The sequence below is a fragment of the Gopherus flavomarginatus genome, chromosome 15, assembly GCF_025201925.1.
Source record: "Gopherus flavomarginatus isolate rGopFla2 chromosome 15, rGopFla2.mat.asm, whole genome shotgun sequence".
Taxonomy (NCBI): Eukaryota; Metazoa; Chordata; order Testudines; family Testudinidae; genus Gopherus; species Gopherus flavomarginatus.
In genome coordinates this window covers 10,485,240-10,508,603 of record NC_066631.1, presented here as the reverse complement: position 1 = coordinate 10,508,603, position 23,364 = coordinate 10,485,240, and the positions used below count along the sequence as shown (strand labels likewise).

The following is a 23,364-nucleotide window of genomic DNA, read 5'->3' as shown; positions in this document are numbered from 1 at the left end:
ACAGCTTTGCGCGCTGTCTCCTTGGCTCCCCACTGAATCTAGAGTGCAGTTCAAGGTCTCTGTCCTGACATTCAAAGTCCTCCGTGGGACTGGCCCTAGCCACCAGAGAGATTGTTTCTTCCTCTCCCACCCAGGCCCTCCACAGCAGGTACCGTTCCCCCAAAACAACAGAACCGTCAACCAACAAGGGGAAGCTCCTCAGTGCAGGAGACAAAGACTGGCTTCACTCACACAAGAGAAAGAAAGTGAGCTAGAGAGGAGTACGGGGGAGGCAGGGAAAGAAACCTTTCCTGTATTTTATTACGCATGCTCCTTATAGCGATGCCAGTCAAGATCACAGACTGGGTATTTAAGAATACTTTAATGGAAAGGATAGATCGGCTCTGACCCTTTGGTTCTACAGATCAAGAGCATACGGACCGTACTCTATTCTGCAAGAAGGTCGTTTATCCACTAGGTCAAAGAGAGGCATGCAGGTGTGTGCTCTCCTGCTTTACCCCTCTTCAGTTACTCAACAGTTGTAAAGAGGCAAAATGTGAGGGGAGGTTTAAGATCAAAGGCTGACTTTGTCCAGAACATTATTGTGTTCTTCCAGTGTTGGGGAGGAAAGGGGCAGAATACATTAAAAAGAAACAAACACCCACCAACCCAAATGCATTGCCAAGTGTACAGGTGAATTGACAGGAGGAGGCGTGCTGCTGTGTTTCCCTCTGTATGAGACAGGGGTTTGAGCAACAAAATTTAGAGCCAAATCTGAGCTCCCTACGGAGAGCTAGCTGCAGAGTTTACATAGGTTTGCTGGGCGGAGTCCAGCCCCCTTCCTGTGCAAACTGGAGAGAGGTGACCACTACCTGATGAGGGTTGTTGCATGGACACTGAAATAGTCACCACTCCAGGCACAGCAGTGGGAAAGGCCAGAGCCAGGGGCAAGGGAAGTCTCTCTAACAGCCCAGCAGTGCTCCACCTGATGCCCAGATGGGCCCAGCTAGGACAAGGCAAAGGGACAAGGGAGGGCTCCGCAGGGAGGACCTAAGCAAACCGAGTCCGGCTGCTGCTGAGCTCATTCAGGAGCCCGTGGCAGGCAGTGGCTGCGGAACAGCCCAGGGCTGGCTCTCTCCGGGCTGGGTTACACCACCGGGGGGGCTGCCTCTGCCAGAGGATCAGCCCCCAGACTCAAGGGACAATGACATTTGCCAGTAGAGTGACCAGACAGCAACTGTGAAAAGTCGGGACAGGGGGTGGGGGGTAATAGGAGCCTATATAAGAAAAAGACCCAACAATCAGGACTGTCCCTATAAAACTGGGACACCTGGTCACCCTATTTGCAAGCTGCCTCCAGGAGATGGCCAGCCCGGGCAGGGCAGGATCTGTCCCCGGCCACTCACCATGATGGAGAAGACGAAGGCCACGATGTTGATGGGGTACGCGGGGCAGAAGCAGGAGAAGATGCTGAGGACCAGGTAGTTCTTGGGCATGGGCTCGGCCTGCGGGGGCTCATGCTGGACGCTGCTCTCGGGGCTGCCGTGCCAAGCCCGCTTGAGGTCCGAGTTGGCGGCGGGCTCAGACATGGGCAGCAGCCGGCGCTGGAGGCAGGGGCGGGAAGAGCTGGACAGCAGGCTCCGCTCTCTGGGCTGGGCGCTCCGCGGGAGGGTCTGAAATCCCAGCGCAAGGCTCAGGGGAGCCGTGACCTCACCCCGCATCTCTCCTCCCCCGCCCCCGGCTGCAGGGAAGGGAGCCAGGACAGCCCGCCCGAGAGACACGCGGCGCGGCGCGGCGCCTCCTGAGCCGGAGCCTCGTACTCCGCGCCGCGGAGCGGGGCACGGGGCAGGGGCTGCTCCGCCGTGTGACCCGCGGGCAATCGGCCGTGGTGGGAGCCGCCGCCACCCCGGCCTCGCTCGCCCTGGGCCAAAGCGGAGTAAACACAGGGGCCGGGCAGGGGCGAACTTGTGGGGCAGGGCGGAAAATGGGGGAGGCGCGCGGGGCCCCCTGCACGGGGCTGTGGCGACAAAGCCACCATCGTAGCCCGGGGCTGAGCCAGCCCAGGGCTTCCGTGCCAGACAAGCTGAACGCGAGTCTCGGAGCCCCCCATGAAACACTGCCTGAGGCGGCGCATTCCCTCCCCTCCCCTGCCGGTGTCAGCCGCTTCAAGGAAGCCAAAAATATCAAACGTAGCGAGGGGGGAGCAGCCGGGCACAGCCTGGAAACCCCTCCGCGCCCTGCAGCCCCTTTGCACCTGGTTTGTCTCCCACGTGGCGAGAAGCCGGAAAAAAACAGGCACTTTGTTAGCAACTGAGGCAGGGCCCGGCTGGGTCAGAGCCAGGGGCTGTCTGGCCAGGGCCCCTGTCCCTAGCCCTGGCCAGCACCAGCTGCTGCAGGGAAAGGTGTAGGAGCCCCCCCTGGGGGTGGGAGAATCTGCCCCACACACCAAGGTTTAGGCTGAGCTCTAACCTGAGAGTTTGGCTTCTTAAACCCCGAAGGTGTAATTTCGCTACCACCACTTTATCCCCATCAATTGTAACAATGTTGGATATTCTTGTTATCTCTGTAAACATCCAGTCCCTTTGTGAATCTTTGCCTCTGTGCCTTCGGGTGGCCCCAAGTGCCACAGACGAATGCCTTGTGTGGGAAAAGTATTTCCTTTTATCCCTTGTGAAGGGAATTGAATGGTTCAGAGGAGCCAAAATAGTAACAGAAACCCCTTGAATGTACCAGGCCCCCAATATTTGGATTGGTCTCAGCAAATGGACTATTCCTGCTGATTGCTGTAGCCACCTCTGCACATGGGATCCATAATATTTCGCTTTTTGGGCAGAATATTTTATTACTTTCAGAAAGGTCATCTATTTTTAGCGAATAAAGGTCTGTTTCAAACATGCTCATAAAGCCATAATAGTTTTCAGGCTGATGAGAAGAGACATGATGAATTTCATCCACGCTTCACTCCAAAGCCAGGCCCCAGCACTGCAATGTGGTGTTGATAGAGCCTCTACCACTACAACACAGTATTCGCCCCCTACTATCCAAACCGTTTCGTTCTCCAAATCCCTCCCTCGTCCCCCATGTGTCTCATGCTGGGCCACAAGGAAGGGATTCGGAGAGTAGAGCAGATACCTCCAGCCAGGAGGGTGATGAGGAGGAGAATGGGAGGGAGCCCCCTGCAGCCACATTGTCACAGGAGTGAGTGAGCGGAGCAGAGACCCCCAGTCTGTCGCTGAGGAGGCCATCCTGCTGCTGAATGGTTTCTGCCCTCTCAATTATCTGAACTCCTGCTTATCCAAAGAGAATCCACATCCTGTCTGTTATCTGGGTAATCAGGAGTATACAGTATCAGAGCACCCCAGTCTTGTACTATGCTTCACCTCACAACCGCTGAGGGAGGCAGGGAAGCATTATTTCCATTTTTCCAGATGCGGAATGGAGGTACAGAGACTCTCACAGGACACCTGGGGCAGAGTAGAGACGTGAATTCAGGACTCCCAAGTTCCAGGCTATTGCCATAGTCACCGGACAATCCTCCTTCTCTCAGGCCCCTGGGCCCACATGGAGCCCCCACAAAGTCAATGGGCCTCCCCAGGCAGGCGCAGAAACGAGGCCCGAGTGTTACTGCTTAATTTGCTCATTAAAATGACAGGAAATAGTGCTAGAGGTGTGATTAGAGCTTTATAAACCACATGTATTTGGTCAGTCCTTGCTAGCCTTCAGTGCAAGCCCCTAGTGCGCTGTACCCCGCCAACCAACAAAGTAGACAAAAAAAGAAGAGGAGTGCACTCCTTTTTGCTTCTCTCTGAGGTACGAAGACGACATGACAGGTATTTTAGCTACCTATTTTTGGCTTAAAAAATCCAGCCCCCTACTATTCTAGATCTACAGCAGACCACAGCTTATGTGGCCCTATCTTTCAGCCAGGTCAGCTTTCAAGTTCTGTCCCTTTTGGGGTATCAGAAAAGTCGCAACAGATGAACCCCCTGAAATTTAATGGCCTTTATGCTCAGCCTTGATCTTCCTTCATCAGTCTTTGCCTCTTTTATCCTGGGGATTTTGTTACTCCTCTTGCTGGGGGAGGGGAAGGGGACCCTGTGTTAGGCATTAAGGATTGCTCCTTACACTTGCCTGATTTTAGGGGCATAAATATGATTGTTTATCCAAATAACCTTGTCAATTAACCTGCTCAGAAGATAACAAGGTTCTTGTCCCAGCATCAGGCTACACAGAGTTTTGCAAGGACCCTCGGTTTGTATGACCAGGACACACATGCTGAGAGCAAAATTACAGCCTTTAAGACTGTTATTGAGATAAATGGACTAGTAATCAAATGGAAAAAGTAACCAATCAGAATGACAAAGGAAATAATACTGTTAGAGGCATAGGCACTGACTCTGTGGGTGCTCTGGGGCTGGAGCACCCACAGAAAAAAATTGGTGGGTACTCAGCACCTACCAGCAGCTCATCATGGCCCTGCCCCACCCCCTAGCTCTAGTTCACCTCCACCTCCGTTTCCTCCGCGAGTGCGCTGCCATTTCCTGCTTCTTCCTCCCAGCGCTTGTGCTGCAAAACAGCTGATTTGCGGGGCAGAGAGGGAGGGGGGAGGGAGAACGCGGTGCGCTGGGGGAAGAAGTGGGCCAAGGCGGGGATTTGGGGAAGGGATCCAATGGGGCAGGAAGGAGTCAGAGTTAGGGCGGGGACTTTGGGGATGGGGTTGGAATGGGGGCGGGGTCAGGGCAGGGATGGGGTGGAGTCGAGATGGGGTCTGGGGCAGGGGGTGCGGGCACCTACCAGTGCCAGAGAAAGTTGGCGCCTGTGGTTACAGGTACATGTGGTATTGTTTACTATAAAGCTTCCTAGATTAACATACTCACACCCTTTCTTGGTAACTTGGTGGTGAGAGACAAAGGACCAGCCTCACCTCTACCATCCCAAAGAGTCCGATGGTCCAGGTTCATCCATGCTCGAGTGGGAGATGAAGAATTTAAGTGCAGCGAGGGAGCTAGAAAGCTATAGAAAGACCCAAGAGAAACTAATTAAAAACCTGACTAAAAAACAAACTAAACATGGGGGTTTGTGCCTCACAGAGAGCCTGAGCACCCTGTGCCCACCCTCCATGTTCAAACTTAATGTCCTCACCCTCATAATATGAGGGAACACTTATTTTATAGGCTGGCGTGTTCATAAGTATTAATGACAATTAGCTCATCCTCAGATCTGTTATTCCGAGCCTGAACTGGTTTGGTGGTGGTGATTTCCATGTTCTTTGTGGTGTACCTGTTAAGTTTCTGGAGGGCAATCAGTCGGCCACTTATCTATGCCAAAGGTCACAAATATAAGTAGGCTAACTTGCTTTAGCTCATCTTACAGGATGTGGCCTGTAGATTCCCTGTGTTGCTGCCAAATAGTACAAATCCATAAATCTATTATAATAAAACAAAGAAGGAATCTGTAAGAAAGGGTATAATACGCAAGCAAGAAGGCTAGCACTATGGGCTACACAATCCGCCGTGGCATCCATGGGGTGCTCTGACCTTTCCCTGTTTGCCAGGGTCTCTCAGAGGGCTGCAGACTCTACCACTCCCACCCTGGGCCTTCTGTCTCCTGGGGAGGCTTCTTCTCAGTCTGCCACTGAGGCACTTCCTCAAGGCTCTCTGGCAGCCTTCTGACCCCAGAGTCTTCCCCTGCTTTGCCTCAAGCCTGTCTTTGTGGAAGGCCTGCCCCCTCCTGACTCTTTTCTCAGGTGGGACTTACAGTAATTTGGGCCTGACCTCCCCCACCAGGGGTAACCCAGTGGGTTAATTAGGCCCTCAGGCTCCTGTTAACCCTTTATATGCCAGTGTGAGGCATATACCCCATCACAAGGTCCTACAGCAAGCCAGTTCAGAGCATCATGAACAGAACCAACAACCCTAACTTCCAGCCCTCTGCTCAACCTCCAGTGTCCCCCATGTAATCAGAGGAAAGAAAGTCTAAGAAATAATTTTCTAGGTTGAGAAACTTGGGTTGATTTGGAGATGAGAAGCTATGCAAACTTTATCACCACAGGACAGGTCTGCTATAATGGCCTATTTAGAAAAAGGATTGTATGAAAGGCCTACCCCAGCATTCCTTTGTGCACCTAAAATTCCTGTTGCAGTCAGTGCACTCATAGATTCATAGGCCAGAAGGGACCATTGTGATCATCTAGTCTGACCTCCTAACACAGGCAATAGAACTTCCCCAAAATGATTCCTAGAGATAACTTTTAGAAAAACAACCAAACAATTTCAAAATTGTCAGTGACAGAGAATCCACCATGACCCTGGTAAATTGTTCCAGTGGTTAATGACTCTCACTGTTAAAAATAACAGGAGTACTTATGGCACCTTAGAGTATGTCTACACTATAGGATTATTCCGATTTTATATAAACCGTTTTTTTAAAACAGATTGTATAAAATCGAGTGCCTGCGGCCACGCTAAGCAGATTATTTCGGCAGTGAGCCTCCATGTACCGAGGCTAGCATCGATTTCTGGAGCGTTGCACTGTGGGTAGCTATCCTGTAGCTATCCCATAGTTCTCATGGTCTCCCCCGCCCATTGGAATTCTGGGTTGAGATCCCAATGCAAAAACCGTGTCGTGGGTGATTCTGGGTAAATGTCGTCACTCAATCTTTCCTCCATGAAAGCAACGGCAGACAATCATTTCACGCCCTTTTTCCCTGGATTGCCCTGGCAGATGCCATAGCATGGCAACCATGCAGCCCATTTAGCCTTTTGTCACTGTCAATGTATGTGTCCTGGATGCTGCTGACAGACGCGATACTGCAGTACTACACAGCAGCATTCATTTGCCTTTGCAAGGTTAAAGAGACGGTTACCAGCTATAGCACCGTCTGCAATTGTAAATTGGTGATGACATTTATCAGTCATTTTGCACCATTTGCAATTGGAAATTGGTGATGACGGTTATCTGTCCTTTTGTACTGTCTGTTGCTGTCATGGGTGCTCCTGGCTGGCCTCGCTGAGGTCAGCCGGGGGCGCATGGACAAAAATGGGAATGACTCCCCAGGTCATTCCCTTCTTTATGTTTTATCTAAAAATAGAGTCAGTCCTGCCTAGAATATGGGGCAAGTGTACTAGAGAACCAGAGAGCACAGCCACTCCGGGTCAGAGCCCCAGAGATCCCGCAGAAATGATGATGTCATTGTAGGGGGTGCCCCTGCAACAACCCCACCCATTGCTTCCCTCCTCCCCCAACCCTCCTGGGCTACCGTGGCAGTGTTCCCCCATTTGTGTGATGAAGTAATAAAGAATGCAGGCATAAGAAACACTGATTTTTTAGTGAGATAAAATGAGGGGGAGGCAGCCTCCAGCTGCTATGATAGTCCAGGTAGTACAGAATCTTCATTAGACGTGAAAGGGGCGGGGGCTGATGGAGCTCAGCCCCCAGTTGTTATGATAAGGACGGTTTTCAATCCTTTTGCACTGTTGGCCAGGAATGACCAGGAGTGGTTCCCATTGTTGCCCAGGCGCCCCCGGCTGACCTCACCGAGGCCAGCCAGGAGCACTCACGGGATAATGAGGATTGTTTTCCACCATTTTGTACCATCTGCATCAGGAAAGGAAGGGGAGGGGATGCTGCTGTTCAGCGCCGCAGCACCACGTCTACCACCAGCATGCAGTAGACATACGGTGACATTGAAAAAAAGGTGAGAAACGATTTTTTTTCCCTTTTCTTTCATGGGGGGGGAGGGGGTAAATTGACGAGCTATACCCTGAACCACCTGGGACAATGTTTTTGACCCTTCAGGCATTGGGAGCTCAGCCAAGAATGCAAATGCTTTTTGGAGACTCCGGGGACTGTGGGATAGCTGGAGTCCTCAGTTCCCCTTCCCTCCCTCCATGAGCATCCATTTGATTCTTTGGCTTTCCGTTATGCTTGTCACGCAGCACTGTGTTGAGTCCCTCCTGTGGCCTCTGTCTGGAGATTTTTTCCAAATGCTCTGGCATTTCATCTTCTGGAACGGAGCTCTGATAGAACAGATTTGTCTCCCCATAAAGCAATCAGATCCAGTATCTCTCGTACAGTCCATGCTGATCAGCGCTCCATGCTGGGCAAACAGGAAATGAAATTCAAAAGTTCGCGGGACTTTTCCTGTCTACCTGGTCAGTGCATCCGACTCCAGATTGCTGTCCAGAGTGGTCACAACGGTGCACTGTGGGATAGCTCCCAGAGGCCAATACCATCGAATTGCTGCCATACTAACCCTATTCCGAAATGGCAATACCGATTTGAGCGCTACTCCCCTCCTTCGGGATGAGTACAGATATCGATATTAAGAGCCCTTTATATCAACATAAAGGGCTTTGTTGTGTGGACGGGTGCAGGGTTAATTCGGTTTAACACTGCTAAATTCGGTATAAACCCGTAATATAGACCAGGCCTTAGAGACTAACAAATTTATTTCAGCATAAGCTTTTCGTGAAGCTTATGCTGAAATAAATTTGTTAGTCTCTAAGGTGCCACAAGTACTCCTGTTCTTTTTGCAGATACAGACTAACACGGCTGCTGCTCTGAAAACTGTTAAAAATGTACACCTTATTTCCAGTCTGAATTTGTTGAGCCTCAACTCCCAGCCATTGCATTGTGTCGTACCTTTCTCTGCCGGAGCCCATTATTAAATATTTGTTCCCTATGTAGGTCTGAAATTAAGTCACCCATTAACCTTCTTTTTGGCAAGATAAATAGATTGAGCTCCTTGAGTCTCTCTCTACAATGCAGGTTTTCCAATCCTTTAATTATTCTTGTGGCTCTTCTCTGAACCCTCTCCAATTTATCAGCATCCTTCAATTGTGGAATCAAGAATTGAACACAGGATTCCAGCAGCAGTCTCCCCAGTGCCAAATACAGAGATAAAATAACCTCTCTGCTCCTACTTAATATTTCGTGGTTTATGCATCCAAAAATTTCCACAGTGTCACACTGGGAGCTCATGTTCAGCTAACTATCCTCCACTCCATGCCCCTCCAAATATTTTTCAGGGGCACTGCTTCCCAGGATCAAGTTCCCCATCGTGTAAGGATAGCCTGTGTTCTTTGTTCCTAGATGTATATACCTCCATTTAGCCATGTTAAACTGCATATTGTTTGGTTGAACCTAGCTTACCACGCAATCCATGTTGTTCTGTATCAGTGACCTGTCCTCTTTATTATTTATCACTCAATCAGTTTTTGTGTCATCTGCAAACTTTATCAATGATTTTATGTTTTCTTTCAGGTCATTGATAAAAATGTTAAATAGCCGGACCCCACTAGAAACATACCCGTTTGATAATTCCCCGTTTACAATTCATTTCAAGACCTGTTAGTTAGCCAGTTTTTAATCCATTTAATGTGTGCCATGTTAATTTTATATCTCTATATTTTTAAATCAAAATGTTATGCGGTACCAACTCAAATGCCTTACAAAGGTTTAAGTATATTACATCAACACTCTAACCTTTATCAACTAAACTTGTAATCTTACAAAAATAGATCAAGTTAGTTTGACAGGATCTATTTCCCATAAACTCATATTGATTGGCATTTATTATATTACCCCCCTGTAATTCTTTATTAATCAAGTCCCATATCAGGTGCTCCATTCTCTTGCCCAGGATCAGTGTCAGCTGGATAGGCCTCTGATTACCTAGGTCATCTCACTGACCCTTTTACAATATTGGCACAACATAGTCCAAGTGATGGCCTGGTGGTGCAGGTGCAGCAAGGATGAAAGGGGCATATTTGACAGTTAACTCACGGTGCATTTGAACTAAAAAAACCTGACCACGCAACTCTGATTTATGGAACTGGTCGTATTGAGGTCAATAGGCCTACTTGGGTAAGTAAGGACCTACTGATGTGAATAAAGATTGCAGGACTGGCCCTTGGTGCTGTTTTAACCCCCTAATACTTCCTTTCTGGGTCACTCACCCCAGCATTTGACTGGACAGCAGAATTATCCTTAAAATATTTTCATCTCCTGTGGCAAGACCCAGGTTGCTGCCCTTCCTGGCTCATTTAATGCTTGAGGGGTGTGATATGTATGCCAGGACAGAGAGCCCGCACAACTTCCTGCACCCCACTGAAGTCCTTAACAAGCCCTTGTAGGGAAATTTCCCCACTATGCTTTGTCTCCCAAGAGAATGTGTGAGCATGCTGCTCTTGAGTACCTCCTGCTGGGTGCTTAGCGGGGCAGGACTGGCTTGATGAGACACAGCTGCACATTTTGGCCAGCACAGCGGAAGGGTAAGTGATGTAATACTGACCTCCAAGTTGTAGAAGAGAGTATTAGAATTCTCCAGGCCTCCTCCAGAACCTGTGATTAAGGACCTTGCTCTTTTAAGGGCTAATAAATATACAGCTAGAATTTCAGCAAAAAAAATAAAAATGAATGTCCACTTTTATAATTTTGAGAGTAGTGGGTGAAATCTATTACCACTCCCCCCACTTTCCATTTTGACGTACAGTATCTAAAACCATGCTGCAAACAGTTTCTCATTTCCAAAAGTCATTCATGTACATTTCAATGAGGTTCAAAATACTTTGTGACACATCCTGGCCCCGTTCAAGTCGATGAGACTTTTGCACTTGACTTGAATGGGGTCAGGAGTTCACCATCTCTGTGTATGGGAAGATATATATGTGGATATCAGCGTAATATACATGCTTATTCTCTATATATAGGTAAATATTGCATCTTTCAAGCTCTATCCTAGGATCCTGGAATAAAACATGTGTAGAAGGAAAACCTGCTGATCTATCAAAATGTCAGAAGAAATGATTTCAGATCGTTAGGAAATGGTAAGAATTACTCCAGTTCATTTACGTGCCAATTTTCCCATTAGTATTCAAGCACCAGCTTTCTGTAGCTGTAAAATGACTGATTTGGCCTCAGGGGACTGCTAATGAAGAACAATAGCTTTTTGGATAATATAATTAGTATACCATTTACCTCCTGAACAGAATGCAATCTGGTTAGCTCACTCCAAAGGGGAGAAGAAAAAAAATAAATAAAAAAGTAGAACTGCAGGAGTAGTTAGACAGACTTTCCTTTTTCAGATATAGTGCCACGCAGTCAGCACGTAACGGCTAAATGTGAGTTAAAATAAAATACAGCTGTATTTCAGTTGTCAATAGTTAGGTACTTAATGCTGATGGTCTCATTTGTATTGACACAGCTTCCCCTCCGAGCCCTCAGAATGAAACATAACCACATGGAAGCCATCGTACTGTAGTAGCCTAACACTCTCTGAAAGCACAGTGGGTCACATTGCACCATTGATTTTTAAAGCACGGCTCACCATTGACTTCACTGGGAGTTGAGGGCACTGAGCATGTCTCTGGAAGGGATCAGCACCTTCCAAGATCCGCCTTTAATTCCTGAGCACACTTCCTGGGGCTGTCTGTGATGAAGGGCCCGATCCTGCACTCTTAACTCAGGCAAAGCTTTCATTGGGAATTTTGGCTGAGTCAGGTCTGAAGGATCAGGCCTGAAGTAACTTTCCCTCCCCGTCAAACATTTCTGATGCGAGATGGTAGCAGCAACTACATTCCACCATAGCTGGAGCAGGGGAAACTCCGGCTGAGGAGGACACTAGGGCAAACCCCCTTCTTGTACAAGCCTCATGGGATCTTTAATGTCCAGGCAAAGCAGGAAGTACCTTGGTTTTTAAATTCCCATCTGAAAGAGGAAAGAATAAATAAGTTTTGCATGGGGTGGGATGTCTACTGGGGGGTTGGAATGTTCACTGGAGAAAGCACGCACCAAAATTAAGTGCACAGAGGCAGGCAGAGGAGTGGGGTGGGTTGTGAATAGGTACAGTTGGAGACTGGGTTTTCAGAAATATAGTCCTGGAAGAGGAGGTTGGATGCCTCTCTTTTGCTTCTAAAAGCATTAAAGTCTTGTGGAGCACAGGAGTTTGTTAGAGGATATTAATGAGCTGGAAAGGCAGACAGAGTGTGGCAGCTGTATTGAGATACTGAAGAAATTTCAGATTATCTGGGGCAATGTCTCCACTTGTAATCATGAGCGAGATCACTGAGAGTTTTGTGAAACAAAAGTTCTATAAAACAGCAGCAACTGGCTCTGAATTTAGCAGGGTTTTCCCCCTCCTCACAAGGCACTTTAAAAAGCAAGCAGGGCAGCCTGTTAGGAGGAAATTGATTAATTTTTAAATACCAGTAAATTGCCTCCACTTACCGAGCAGACAGAGAGAAAGATCAAGAGAGAAATACAATTAATCCCTTAGATTCAGGAGATGCAGGCAGTTTACTCCTGACAATCTGGGAAATCTCCTGCTCTGAATGTCTATTGGAATGGGAAGTCTGAAGAAAACATTTGTAAGAATTTCAGGAATTGCTCACATGGATGGCAAAGCTCACCAGCAATTGTATCCCTAAACCCAGTGTGAAAGTAGAATGAATTATATAGTAAGAATAGAAAGGATTAAAGAAATGTTGTCTGTACCTTTAAGCAAAGTTGTTGGAATGTTGCAACCAGGTGTCAGGAATACAGACATTAACATAGAACAATTGCACCATTTAAGGGCAATTGGTGAAGCATTAGCCTTAGATCGATAAGAGTTAGTAAGGAAGTAGGATATGCATGCTGTGCCCCAGGTGAATTTTCCTGTTTTGCTTTCTTTGTCCCTTTGTCTAATTCCCGCTCTTTTATCTGTATAAATAAGACTGTTTGGGCCTTGCATGGCCACTCACATATTCTGAATGTTATTGGCAGAGCGCTGCGCTAATAAACAGAGTGGTCTGACAAATTATGAGTCCTGATTCTAACTTTGACAATTTGGAGGTTCCACCGAGATGGCAACCATCTTCACTGGGGCTGTGTGATTCCTGACCGTTTGTGTAGGACGACCGTGGCAGCCGGCACCTGGGCACTTGGCCCAAGCGGTCCTCCACTAGAACGGAAAGGCGCACGACCACAGTGAAGTCTACACCATCGAACCTGTTGGTTCCCACTCTGTTCTGGTAGGGATCCCGGGATCTGACATCAGGATTCTGGTCAGGTAATTATTTCTGTGTTTTGTCCGGACTGAGGACTGTCCTGTCTCTGTGTCTATCCGTCCTCCCTGTGGAGTGTTTGAGTCTGGGTGCCGCCTCTTTCTAGGGATCGGCCGACCAAAGGGTTCCTGTCCCTGCGGTCTGAGTGAGTGAAATCTGCACAATCGCAGCTGCACCACACCTTGGGTAAAACCCTTAGTGTGAAAACAAGGGCGATTGAGGCAGTAGCCTGTGGGCTCCTTTTCTGTGTTGCGCTGGGCATCGCTCTGTTGAACCCTAATTTCCTTCTTGTGTGATTGGTGTGTGAAGTCCTCCTGTATGGGTAACCAGACGTCTAAGCCGGGGCAGTTCCCTAAAGGAATTCCAGCTCATTTTATGTATTTTAGGAAAGGTCTGGACTCCTGTAAGTTTCTGGAAAAATGGTCTAGGCTAACTCAGGGAGATCCCAAAACTCAGTGGCCACTGTTAGGATCTTGGGATAAGGATCGAGTAGACGTCTTAAAAGACAAACTCGGCCAATCTAAAACTAAATTGGCAAAAGGAGAGGTCGATTGTTTCATGCAATGGTGGGAAGAGGCAAATCGTAGATGGACAGAATCAAAACTCGCCTCTCTCAAAGATTCAAATGATAAGTTAAAATCTTTATTGGAAACCTCCTCTCCCACCACTAGACCGAGCGCTCCCCTTTACCCTGTTCTCCAAGCAGACCCCCCTTCATACTCCTGTCTCCGGGTGGGAAAAGACGAAGAAAACCCCTTACTAGATTCCGGGGACGAGGATGAAGAAGACGCATTAATCGGCCTGGCAGCCTTGCGTCGAATCAATAGACGGCCACCCACGCCCCCAGCTCAGGAACAACTGTTACCAGATCCCCCAGATCAGGAACAATTCCCAGAGATCTCCAGTTCGGACCCGTCTGGACCATCCGGTACTGCTGAGGCCCATTCCTCTGGACTAACTCTGCTTCGTAAAAGCTCACGCTTGGGCCTTAAAAATATCCAGGCTCCCCTCCGAATCCTGGGTACTGGGGGCCAGGACGGGGGTCCCACTTGGAGCTATAAACCCTGGACTCGAACTGAGCTCCTTTCAATTATAAAAGGCTTTCCAAAGCCCCAAGAAAATCCTACCAAATTTGCAGAGGAATTTTTGTTAGTATGTGATACCTATGAACCCTCTGAGGCAGACCTCCTGCAGCTGTGCAAGCTACTTGTAACAGCCCCTAGTGAGCATGATAAATGGCTCACAGCAGCAGATTGGCTCGCTGCTGACCGCCACTCTACTTTGCCAGACACTGGTCCTACTGCTGAATACCGAAAAAAGTGTAAGGAACGAGCTAAAAATCTATTTGAAGCCATCCCTCGGGTATGGACTCCTAAAACCAACTGGACGGCCATAAATAGTTGTAAGCAACGACAGGGAGAAAACCCGGGCAACTATCGCACCCGGCTAACTGACATTTTTCTGCAACATTCTGGTATACAGCAACCAGATACAAATGGACAGGGCGCCCTGGCTAGTGCATTTGTTAATGGCCTCCTGCCTGCTATTGGCAATCTGCTAAAATGAATAAGTGTTGGATGGGAGACCGAAACCATGGACAAATTGCAAACAGTGTCAGAGCACTGCCTACGTACTTTAAAAGGAAAGGAAGAGCAATCAGCTCAGCAGTTAATGGCCTTGCAAATACAGCATTATTCAGGGCAGGGCAAACAGTACCGGGGACGGGGAAAATACCAGGGACGAGGACGGGGACGTGGTCTTGGGAGGGAACAGGGAACTGGATTTTCGGGTTATGGGGATGTTTGTAATTACTGTAAACAGCCGGGACATTGGAAGAATGAGTGTCCAAGCCGGCCTGGTAACTCTGTGAACAACCAGCTAAACCCCCTGCCAGCACAGCCAGTCAGCCCCCAGCCTTACTTTGCCCCACAACAATGACGGGACACCGGGGAACCTCAGGAAATTTTAGCCCCTTTACTACCTCTCACTCCCACGGGTGAGTGTGTGTTAACTATCAGTGATCTTTCTCTCCCTTTCTTGTTGACATGGGAGCTTCGCTCTCTGCAGTTCGTACTACCGACCTGCCTAAGGTTCCCCGCTCCGGAAAAACCATGTCCGCTGTGGGCATTACGGGAGTCCCAACCCCTTATCCCCTTTCAAAACCTCTACCGGTCCAGGTTGGTCCCCTTTCTGCGGATCATGCCTTCCTTCTCTCTGATTCCACTCCAGTAAACCTTTTGGGTCGGGATCTGTTACGTAAGCTTGGCTGCACCATATACTGTTCCCCGGATGGGGTCTATTTACAAATTCCCCAGTCTTCCCTGAGTGATTCTGTAGCCTCCCTGCTGTCTGAAACGTCCCTTTCTACTCCCGTCCCTTGTTGCCCACTGGTCCCGTCCCTTGAGCACCTAATTTCGCAGGTCCCATCCTCTCTGTGGCCAACCCATCCCTCTGAGGTGGGCCGCTTAAATACTGATCCTGTTTGCATTACCGTTGACTCTTCCAAACCCCTGCCTCACCTATCTCAGTACCCTTTAAACCCTGAGGCAGAGGCTGGCATTGCTTCTGTCATAACTGCCCTGCAGGAGCAAGGCATTATTGTTCCCTGTTCCAGTCCCTGTAACACTCCTATCCTCCCCGTTCGAAAAGCTGATGGCAAATCATGGCGATTTGTTCAGGACCTTCGAGCCATTAATCGTATTGTCATACCCGTTTTTCCTGTTGTCCGAAACCCAGCAACGATCCTGGCTTCTATTCCACCAGCTGCAACTCATTTTACTGTTGTTGATTTGTGTTCTGCTTTCTTTTCTGTTCCGGTTCACCCTGATTCCCAATACCTCTTTGCCTTTTCCTACAGGGGACAGCAATATACATGGACCACGCTCCCTCAGGGGTATACAGAAAGTCCATCTTATTTCTCCCAGGCATTAGCCCGAGACCTAGCTGACCTTGTTTTCCCATCTGGGTCCACTCTAGTCCAATATGTAGATGATCTGCTCCTCTGTTCCCCCTCGTTATCTGCCTCAGAAACTGATTCTTTAGTGCTCCTTACTGCCTTAGCAAACAAAGGTCACAAGGCTTCTCACTCTAAACTACAGCTCTGTCAAACCTCTGTCACATACCTTGGTTTTCTCCTCTCCCAGGGTTCCCGTACGCTTTCTCCTACCCGTGTCCAGGCTATCCTTAGCTTTCCCCGACCCTGCACTCCATGCCAGGTCTGAAAATTTCTAGGCATGACTGGATTTTGCAGGCAATGGATTCCCCAATACGCCTACCTTGCAAAACCTCTACAGGAACTCACTCGACTCTCTGTGCCTAATCCCATGCCATGGCCACCTGAAGCAGACTCTGCCTTTGTTTCCCTCAAACAAAGTTTGGCTTCGGCCCCCGCTTTAGGGCTGCCAGACTATTCTAAGCCTTTTACCCTTTTCTGCCATGAACAATCTGGATGTGCACTTGGAGTTCTCACTCAGGTGCACGGAGGCAGGAATCGTCCAGTAGCTTATTTCTCTGCCACTTTGGACCCTGTGGCCCAAGGCCTGCCCCCCTGCCTGCGTGCTGTGGCTGCTGCAGCACGCTTAGTCGAAATGTCTGAATCCCTTGTCCTTCGCTCCCCCCTTACTCTCATGGTCCCTCACTCTGTAGAAACTCTGCTGTTACAACGCAATACAAGCCACCTCTCCTCCGCTCGCCTTACCAGGTATGAGCTTCTACTGCTGTCGGCCTCATATATCACTATAAAGCGCTGTTCTCAGTTAATTCCTGCCACTCTCCTTCCTTTGTCTACTGACGGTGATCCTCATGACTGCCTTGCAACTGTCTCTGCTATCACTGTCCCGCGCTCTGACCTTTCTGATGTCCCTCTCCCTAACTCTGACCTTGTTTTGTTTACTGATGGTTCCTGTTTTCGAGACAACCAAGGTCGTCTCCTTGCAGGATACGCTGTAGTGTCACTCTCTGAACCCCTAGAAGCTGCATCTTTACCTTCTGTAACCTCAGCACAAGTTGCTGAATTAGTTGCCCTCACCCGTGCCTGCTTTTTGGCGGAGGGACGCTCCGCCACCATTTACACTGACTCCCGCTATGCTTTTGGGGTTGTACATGACTTTGGTACCCTCTGGCAAGCTCGGGGTTTCCTTACATCTGCCGGTACCCCTATTAAGAATGGCCCCTATATCGCTGCTCTCCTGTATGCAGTTTTACTTCCCTCTGCCCTGGCTATTGTTAAGTGCCCTGGCCACTCGATGGCAGACACTGATGTTGCTAAGGGTAACGCGTTTGCTGATGCCTCTGCTAAACATGCTGCTGCTATAGAACCTTCCCTAGATGCATTTCTAGGTTCCCTCTCTGTTTCTATACCACCACCGTCCGTCACCGACCTCACCCTGCTCCAGGACTCTGCCCCAGAAACTGAAAAAGATTCCTGGGTTGCCCAGGGTTGCTCTCTACATCCTGATTCCCTTTGGCATTCGCCCACTGGTACCTTTGTAGCCCCCTTTTCATTCTACCCATCGCTGGCTGCCCTGCTACACGGTGTTTCGCATGTCGGAAAGGAGGGAATGGTGTCTGCTCTAACTAAGGCGGGATGGTGGGCTCCCCATTTCAGCTTTTTTGCAGCCCGCCACTGTGCCGCCTGCACCACTTGCCAAAGCCACAATATTGGTAAACCTGTAAAAGTGGCTCAGGGATTCTGGGACTTGCCCCAAGCACCCTTCTTGCATTGGCAACTTGATTTTGTACAAATGCCTAAGTGTCAACGATTTGAATTTATTTTGGTTATGGTATGTTTATTTTCTGGTTGGATTGAAGTCTTTCCTTGTCGCAAGGCTGACTCACTGTCCGTTGCTAAATGTTTGTTAAACCATATTATGCCTGCCAAGGGAATTCCTGCCACTCTGTCCAGTGACCAGGGTACACACTTTACTGGACAAATTGTTCAACACCTGGATCGTATATTACATGTCACACACCTGCTGCACTGTCCCTACCACCCACAAAGTGCAGGTGCTGTGGAAAGGTGAAATGGTGTACTTAAGAATAAACTTGCTAAAATTTGTGACTCCACAGGGTTAAGCTGGCCAGCAGCTTTACCACTAGCCCTTATGGAAATGCGATCCACTCCATCCCAAAGGCATAAACTGAGTCCTTTTGAAATCGTTATGGGACGCCCTATGCGAACTGTGGCTACCATTACTCCAGTCCCAGACTTGAATTTGACTCACAGTACGCTCCTTCAATATTGCAAGGGATTAATGCAAGCTGTAAGTCACTTCCATTCACAGGTTCGAGCCGCCTGGCTGACGGAACCCACCTCTGACACCTGCCACAACCTTGAACCAGGTGACTGGGTCTACGTACGGCATCACCATCGAAAACACGCCTTGGAACCTCGGTGGAAGGGTCCTCATCAGGTACTGCTTACTACCCAGACAGCTGTTAAGCTATCTGGCATTGCAGCTTGGATACATGCTTCACAGTGTAAGAAGACACCCTCCCCGGTGAACCAATCAACACCTCAGGACTGCGCAGAGTCAGTTTTGACTCCAGAAGAAGACGTAGAGGAACAGCCTGCAATACCTTACAATCTACGCTCTCGTAAGGGTTGCCAGAAGCAGACGACGACCTAAAGCAAGGCCCAAGAAGCAGCAGTAGTGAGCCTAGCGCCTGCTGCCTGGTGGACATTAAACTGTGAGTGCAGTTCCCTCAGTTGAGGTTGTCAGAACCAGAAGGGCCTTGCCTCCAACATGCACCTCTAGTGGCGCCTGTTCCTCGGCTGCTGGTATCTTAAGGTCTGGGGTGCCCACAATGACAATTCTTTTATCCAGCAGCAAGTGTGGATAGCTGACCCTTAATATTTCTAAATGCTGGGTCTGCAGCCACATCCCAGCCCACTCTCAAGCTGGTGTTCCTGTCCTGGCTATCCCACTGAATTCCCCAGACCTTACTGGAGGACCTCGTCCATTTAACAAAACATGAAACAGCAATGACACTTGGGAAGCAGTGGGAATAAATGTATCTAAATGGATAAGTGTGGTGGAGGGGAAAGGTCATTGGTGTTGGGTGTGTAATGGGACAGGGCTGGATCTGGGAACAAGCCGTTGCCTTCAGCATATTCTGGCAAATGGTGTATGGGATTATTCAAACAAAACTAAGGAGTGGCGGACTGGGTATGGGGATATGAATTTTTTCTCAACCTGGGATCAAACAGAAAAATCAATCTCATGTTCCCCCTACAGTAATCTTAGTAAAAATAATACAATCTTCCAATGCCATACAAATACTACCACTCCTCGTAAGGAGGATTACCCTGTGCCCTTTGGAGGATATTACTCCTCATTTGCAGATACCTATGTAACAAATGGATGCAATCGACCCTTCCCGGCCTTAATAGGCCATCATTGGGTTTGTGGAACCAAAGCTTATACTGTATTACCAGCTAACTGGTCAGGTATCTGTTATCCCGTCCAACTCTTCCCACAATTCTGGGTACTAGAAAAAGAAGGGACTTACTAGATGCCCAATGGTATATACATAACATAAGCCCCTTAACTTGGGAAGAGGCCATTGGCACTTCCTTTATCCCACTTGGGGGAGTAGTACACCACGCAAAAAGACTCCTAAGGTTACAAGCAGTGGGTGAAATAATGGCAAATGAAACCGGAGAAAGTTTAAAAACCCTGGCCAAAGAAACAGGGGTGATCAGACAGGTTGACCTCCAAAACCGTCAAGCATTAGACATAGTGCTGGCGGCCAAAGGAGGGGCCTGTGCTCTCATTGGAAAAGAATGTTGTGTGTTTATACCTGACAATACGAATGAGGTAATAGATCACGCTAGCCACTTAGAACAAATCTCATATCTTCCTCATGAAGAGCTGAGTTCTTTATGGAAGTGGCTAAGTAACCTGTTCAATTTCTCTGGCATAGGAAACTGGTTGTTTCAGGGAGCCCTAACTATCCTGTTTGGAATTTAGTGATTTTTGTATGCTTTCAGTTAATCTCCTGTTGTATCCAGAATTGTGTCACCCAGATGGCTGCCCCAAAACAGAGTGCTAATATGATGATTTTGAATATCGCTGATGAACTAAGAAATAAGGAACGGTTAATTTGTGGAACCCAGTAAGGGTTGGTCATGGCGTACGCCTGACCAAAAGGAGGGATTGTGAAAGTAGAATGAACTATATAGTAAGAATAGAAAGGATTAAAGAAATGTTGTCTGTACCTTTAAGCAAAGTTGTTGGAATGTTGCAACCAGGTGTCAGGAATACAGACATTAACATAGAACAATTGCACCGTTTAAGGGCAATTGGTGAAGCATTAGCCTTAGATCGATAAGAGTTAGTAAGGAAGTAGGATATGCATGCTGTGCCCCAGGTGAATTTTCCTGTTTTGCTTTCTTTGTCCCTTTGTCTAATTCCCGCTCTTTTATCTGTATAAATAAGACTGTTTGGGCCTTGCATGGCCACTCACATATTCTGAATGTTATTGGCGGAGCACTGCGCTAATAAACAGAGTGGTCTGACAAATTGTGAGTCCTGATTCTATCTTTGACACCAGCTAGGCTATCCTAGAACATAGGTCAGAGTAACCATATGTTTAAGTACAGCCAATCTCACCATTATTACTAAATTCCTGCAAAAGAACTTAGACGGGGTGTTTGATACCTGGCCACTTCTGGAAGAAGCAGCAATTTTCCTGGTGATCCTGAGAACACAGGCTACATTTGAACTGCTGTATCTGGATGAGACAGGCAGTGAATACCATGGTTCAGTTTTTAAGAAATGCCCTCCTTCCGTGTTTCTTAGAGCACCTGGCAGGTCAGTCCATGTGCAACTTGCCCATTGATTTCAATGGGCATTCCAATCACAGCCTGAGGACAGAATTAACTGTGAAGCTCACGTCTCTCTAATACCACTTACTACGTTATGACCCGTATTGGTACAAATTCTGCCTTCAGTGACCCGTGTATGGCTCCCAGTGATTTCAAGGGGAGCTGTGTGTGTGCGCAGAATTTGGTCCATTTGGGTGTAGTGGTATGTCTGCTCTGGATCCGACAGTGTCTAGGGCTAGTGTGGATACATGAGGAGAGCAAGGAGAAGATGCAAGGCACCTTTCCCGCCTCATCTTTCTCACCCCACATGGGGCCAGATCTAATAGCAATCAATCAATCCCGGAGCATGGGGACTGCACTCTTCTAGTGCATTCAGGGATGTAAATCATCCCAAAGGAGCCAAGGAAGAGGCAGGGCCAATGCTTCCCCACCCTGCCTTGGCTCATGGAGCTGGCTAGGTGAACTGGGGAAGGACCAATAGTGCCTCGTGAGACACAATGCCTGCCAGAGCTCTCCCTGGGGCAGGGTAACCGTGCACCACACCTTACTCAGCAGAAGCTAACCCAGTAACTATAGTGCAGGTAAGATTGCTTGCTATGCCCTCAATAGGGAAAGTAGGCTTGGATCCAGAAAAAAGAATGGCCAGAAGTTTGTTGAGACTAGGCACATGGCAGAAGGAATATTAGCCTGACAGTATCACAAATGGAGATATCTTAATGGTCCCTGAGTAACTGTAATTTCTTCATCATCTCCTGACAAGGCACTTTAAAAAGCTTTCTTTTCAGATCAAGGCTGGCCCTGCCACACTAGAAAGAAGGGAAAAGAACAAATAAATGAGACATAGGAATAATATTTTTCTAGTGTCACAAAGATTTTTATTTTGTGGACAGATCAAAGACAAAGACACAAACCTTTCTGAATACCCTGTCCTTCCCTGGAACCATCTCCACCTAGGCTAGAAGAAGGGTTGTGAATGGAGGAGGTCTCACACAGGTGATCAGTCGACCTGGTCAGACTCACGTCCTGATGGAGTTGGAGTTGACTTCTATAAGTCTCTGAAAGACACATATTCTCAGACCTCTTCCAATGTTCAGTTAGACTTTGTCCTTAGGGATTCTTTCTGTGACAACTGGAGACATTCCCAACATTGGAGGAAAAAAATCCCAAAAGACAGACCTAGAAGACTGCAAATCATGTAATCCAATTTCATTATTAAGCCTAGATAACAAGATTAGAGTTAAAATATTTACATGCTACTTAATTCCTGTTCTACTGCAGATTATTCACAGGCTTTGTTTTAGGAAAATCAGCTAACAGTAGCATTAGTTAACCCGTCAGTGTTGCCAAGAGTTCACAGCCTGGAGGCTTTCGCCTTGTATTTGATGTGAGAAAAGTGTTGGGCATTTTTTTAAATTTGTTTGCTAGAGAAATTAAATTTTGGATCATTTCTTCAATTAAACTTTTCTGTAATGCCTTAAATGCAGATACCAGTCTCAGATACTAAGGATACTTATATAGCTCCCATTATCATAGGACCAGACAAGCTTTAACACATGTATGTATTAAAATTGTGCTGTTGGCAGATGATAGCTTGTTGTTATTCTGGATATCACACAATCTGTATCACTCGATCAGCTGTTGGAGGAATATGGCTCTATATCGCTGTTCCTCTTTGGCACTGGCAAATTTGAAGTCCTGCCTTTGGGGAATTCAAGTTTTTTTCTCTCTTCAGACTTTCTGCTTGATTGGTCCCTTCTTCTCAAGGCTTTAGACATTTTAGGGTAAAAAATCACTCCATGTTTCTTCAGCTTGGATCAGAGACTGTGATTTGGATCATAATGAACTCAAACCAAACCCCTAGATCCAGTGATACCCAAACTTCATGGCTGCACTAAATCCAAATCTTTGGATTTCAGTTTTGCAAAAGGCCCCTATCTTTACAATGGGCTGAACCAATGCCTTGGCTCCACTCACCCCCACATTTTGGAATGTTTCTGAGTAGTTGGAATTTCCCATTCTGGCTAAGGCCACATACAGGTTACAGTGGGTGATGAGTAAAGAGACGGGTAAACAAACTGCTGACTGAAGGCCTGATCCTCTAATCCTTACTACACAAATCGTTCTAACATAAATAAAGCCTTTGACTTCAGCATGACCTTGCCCAGCCCTAGCTCACATCTCACCTCCATTCAGAATGTTGCTGCAAAGACCATTTTCCTAGCAGGGTGTTTTAAGCACATCACCCTCTTTTGCATCCTCTGCTTGCTTCCCCATTTCAGTTGCATCAAACACAAGCTGCTTGTATTCACTTTCAAGGTCCCTCACAGTTAGGGTGACCAGATGTCCCGTTTTTATAGGGACAGTTCTGTTTTTTGGGATTTTTTCTTATATAGACGCCTATTACCCCCCACCCCAGTCCTGTTTTTCACAGTTGCTGTCTGGTCACCCTACTCTCAGTCAAACCCCACTCAATGTACCATCTCTCATTCATTATCTAGCTGTTAGTGCTCA

At 47.7% G+C, this 23,364-nt stretch overlaps 1 protein-coding gene and 1 long non-coding RNA gene across 2 annotated transcripts in view; one reads left to right on the top strand and one right to left on the bottom strand.

Moving 5' to 3' along the window:
- Window positions 1-1,747, bottom strand: part of TMEM233 (transmembrane protein 233) — a 29,657-nt gene extending 27,910 nt beyond the window's left edge. Inside the window, exon 1 of the mRNA XM_050924159.1 lies at window positions 1,386-1,747. Coding sequence (XP_050780116.1) covers window positions 1,386-1,700 — 315 coding nt within the window. The 5' untranslated portion in view covers window positions 1,701-1,747. The remainder of the gene's footprint in view (window positions 1-1,385) is intronic.
- LOC127034856 (uncharacterized) lies at window positions 1,362-22,386 on the top strand. Its single transcript, XR_007769510.1, has 3 exons — window positions 1,362-1,460; window positions 10,692-10,808; window positions 21,744-22,386. It is a non-coding gene; the product is annotated as an uncharacterized LOC127034856 (long non-coding RNA).
- Window positions 22,387-23,364: the final 978 nt, after the last annotated feature.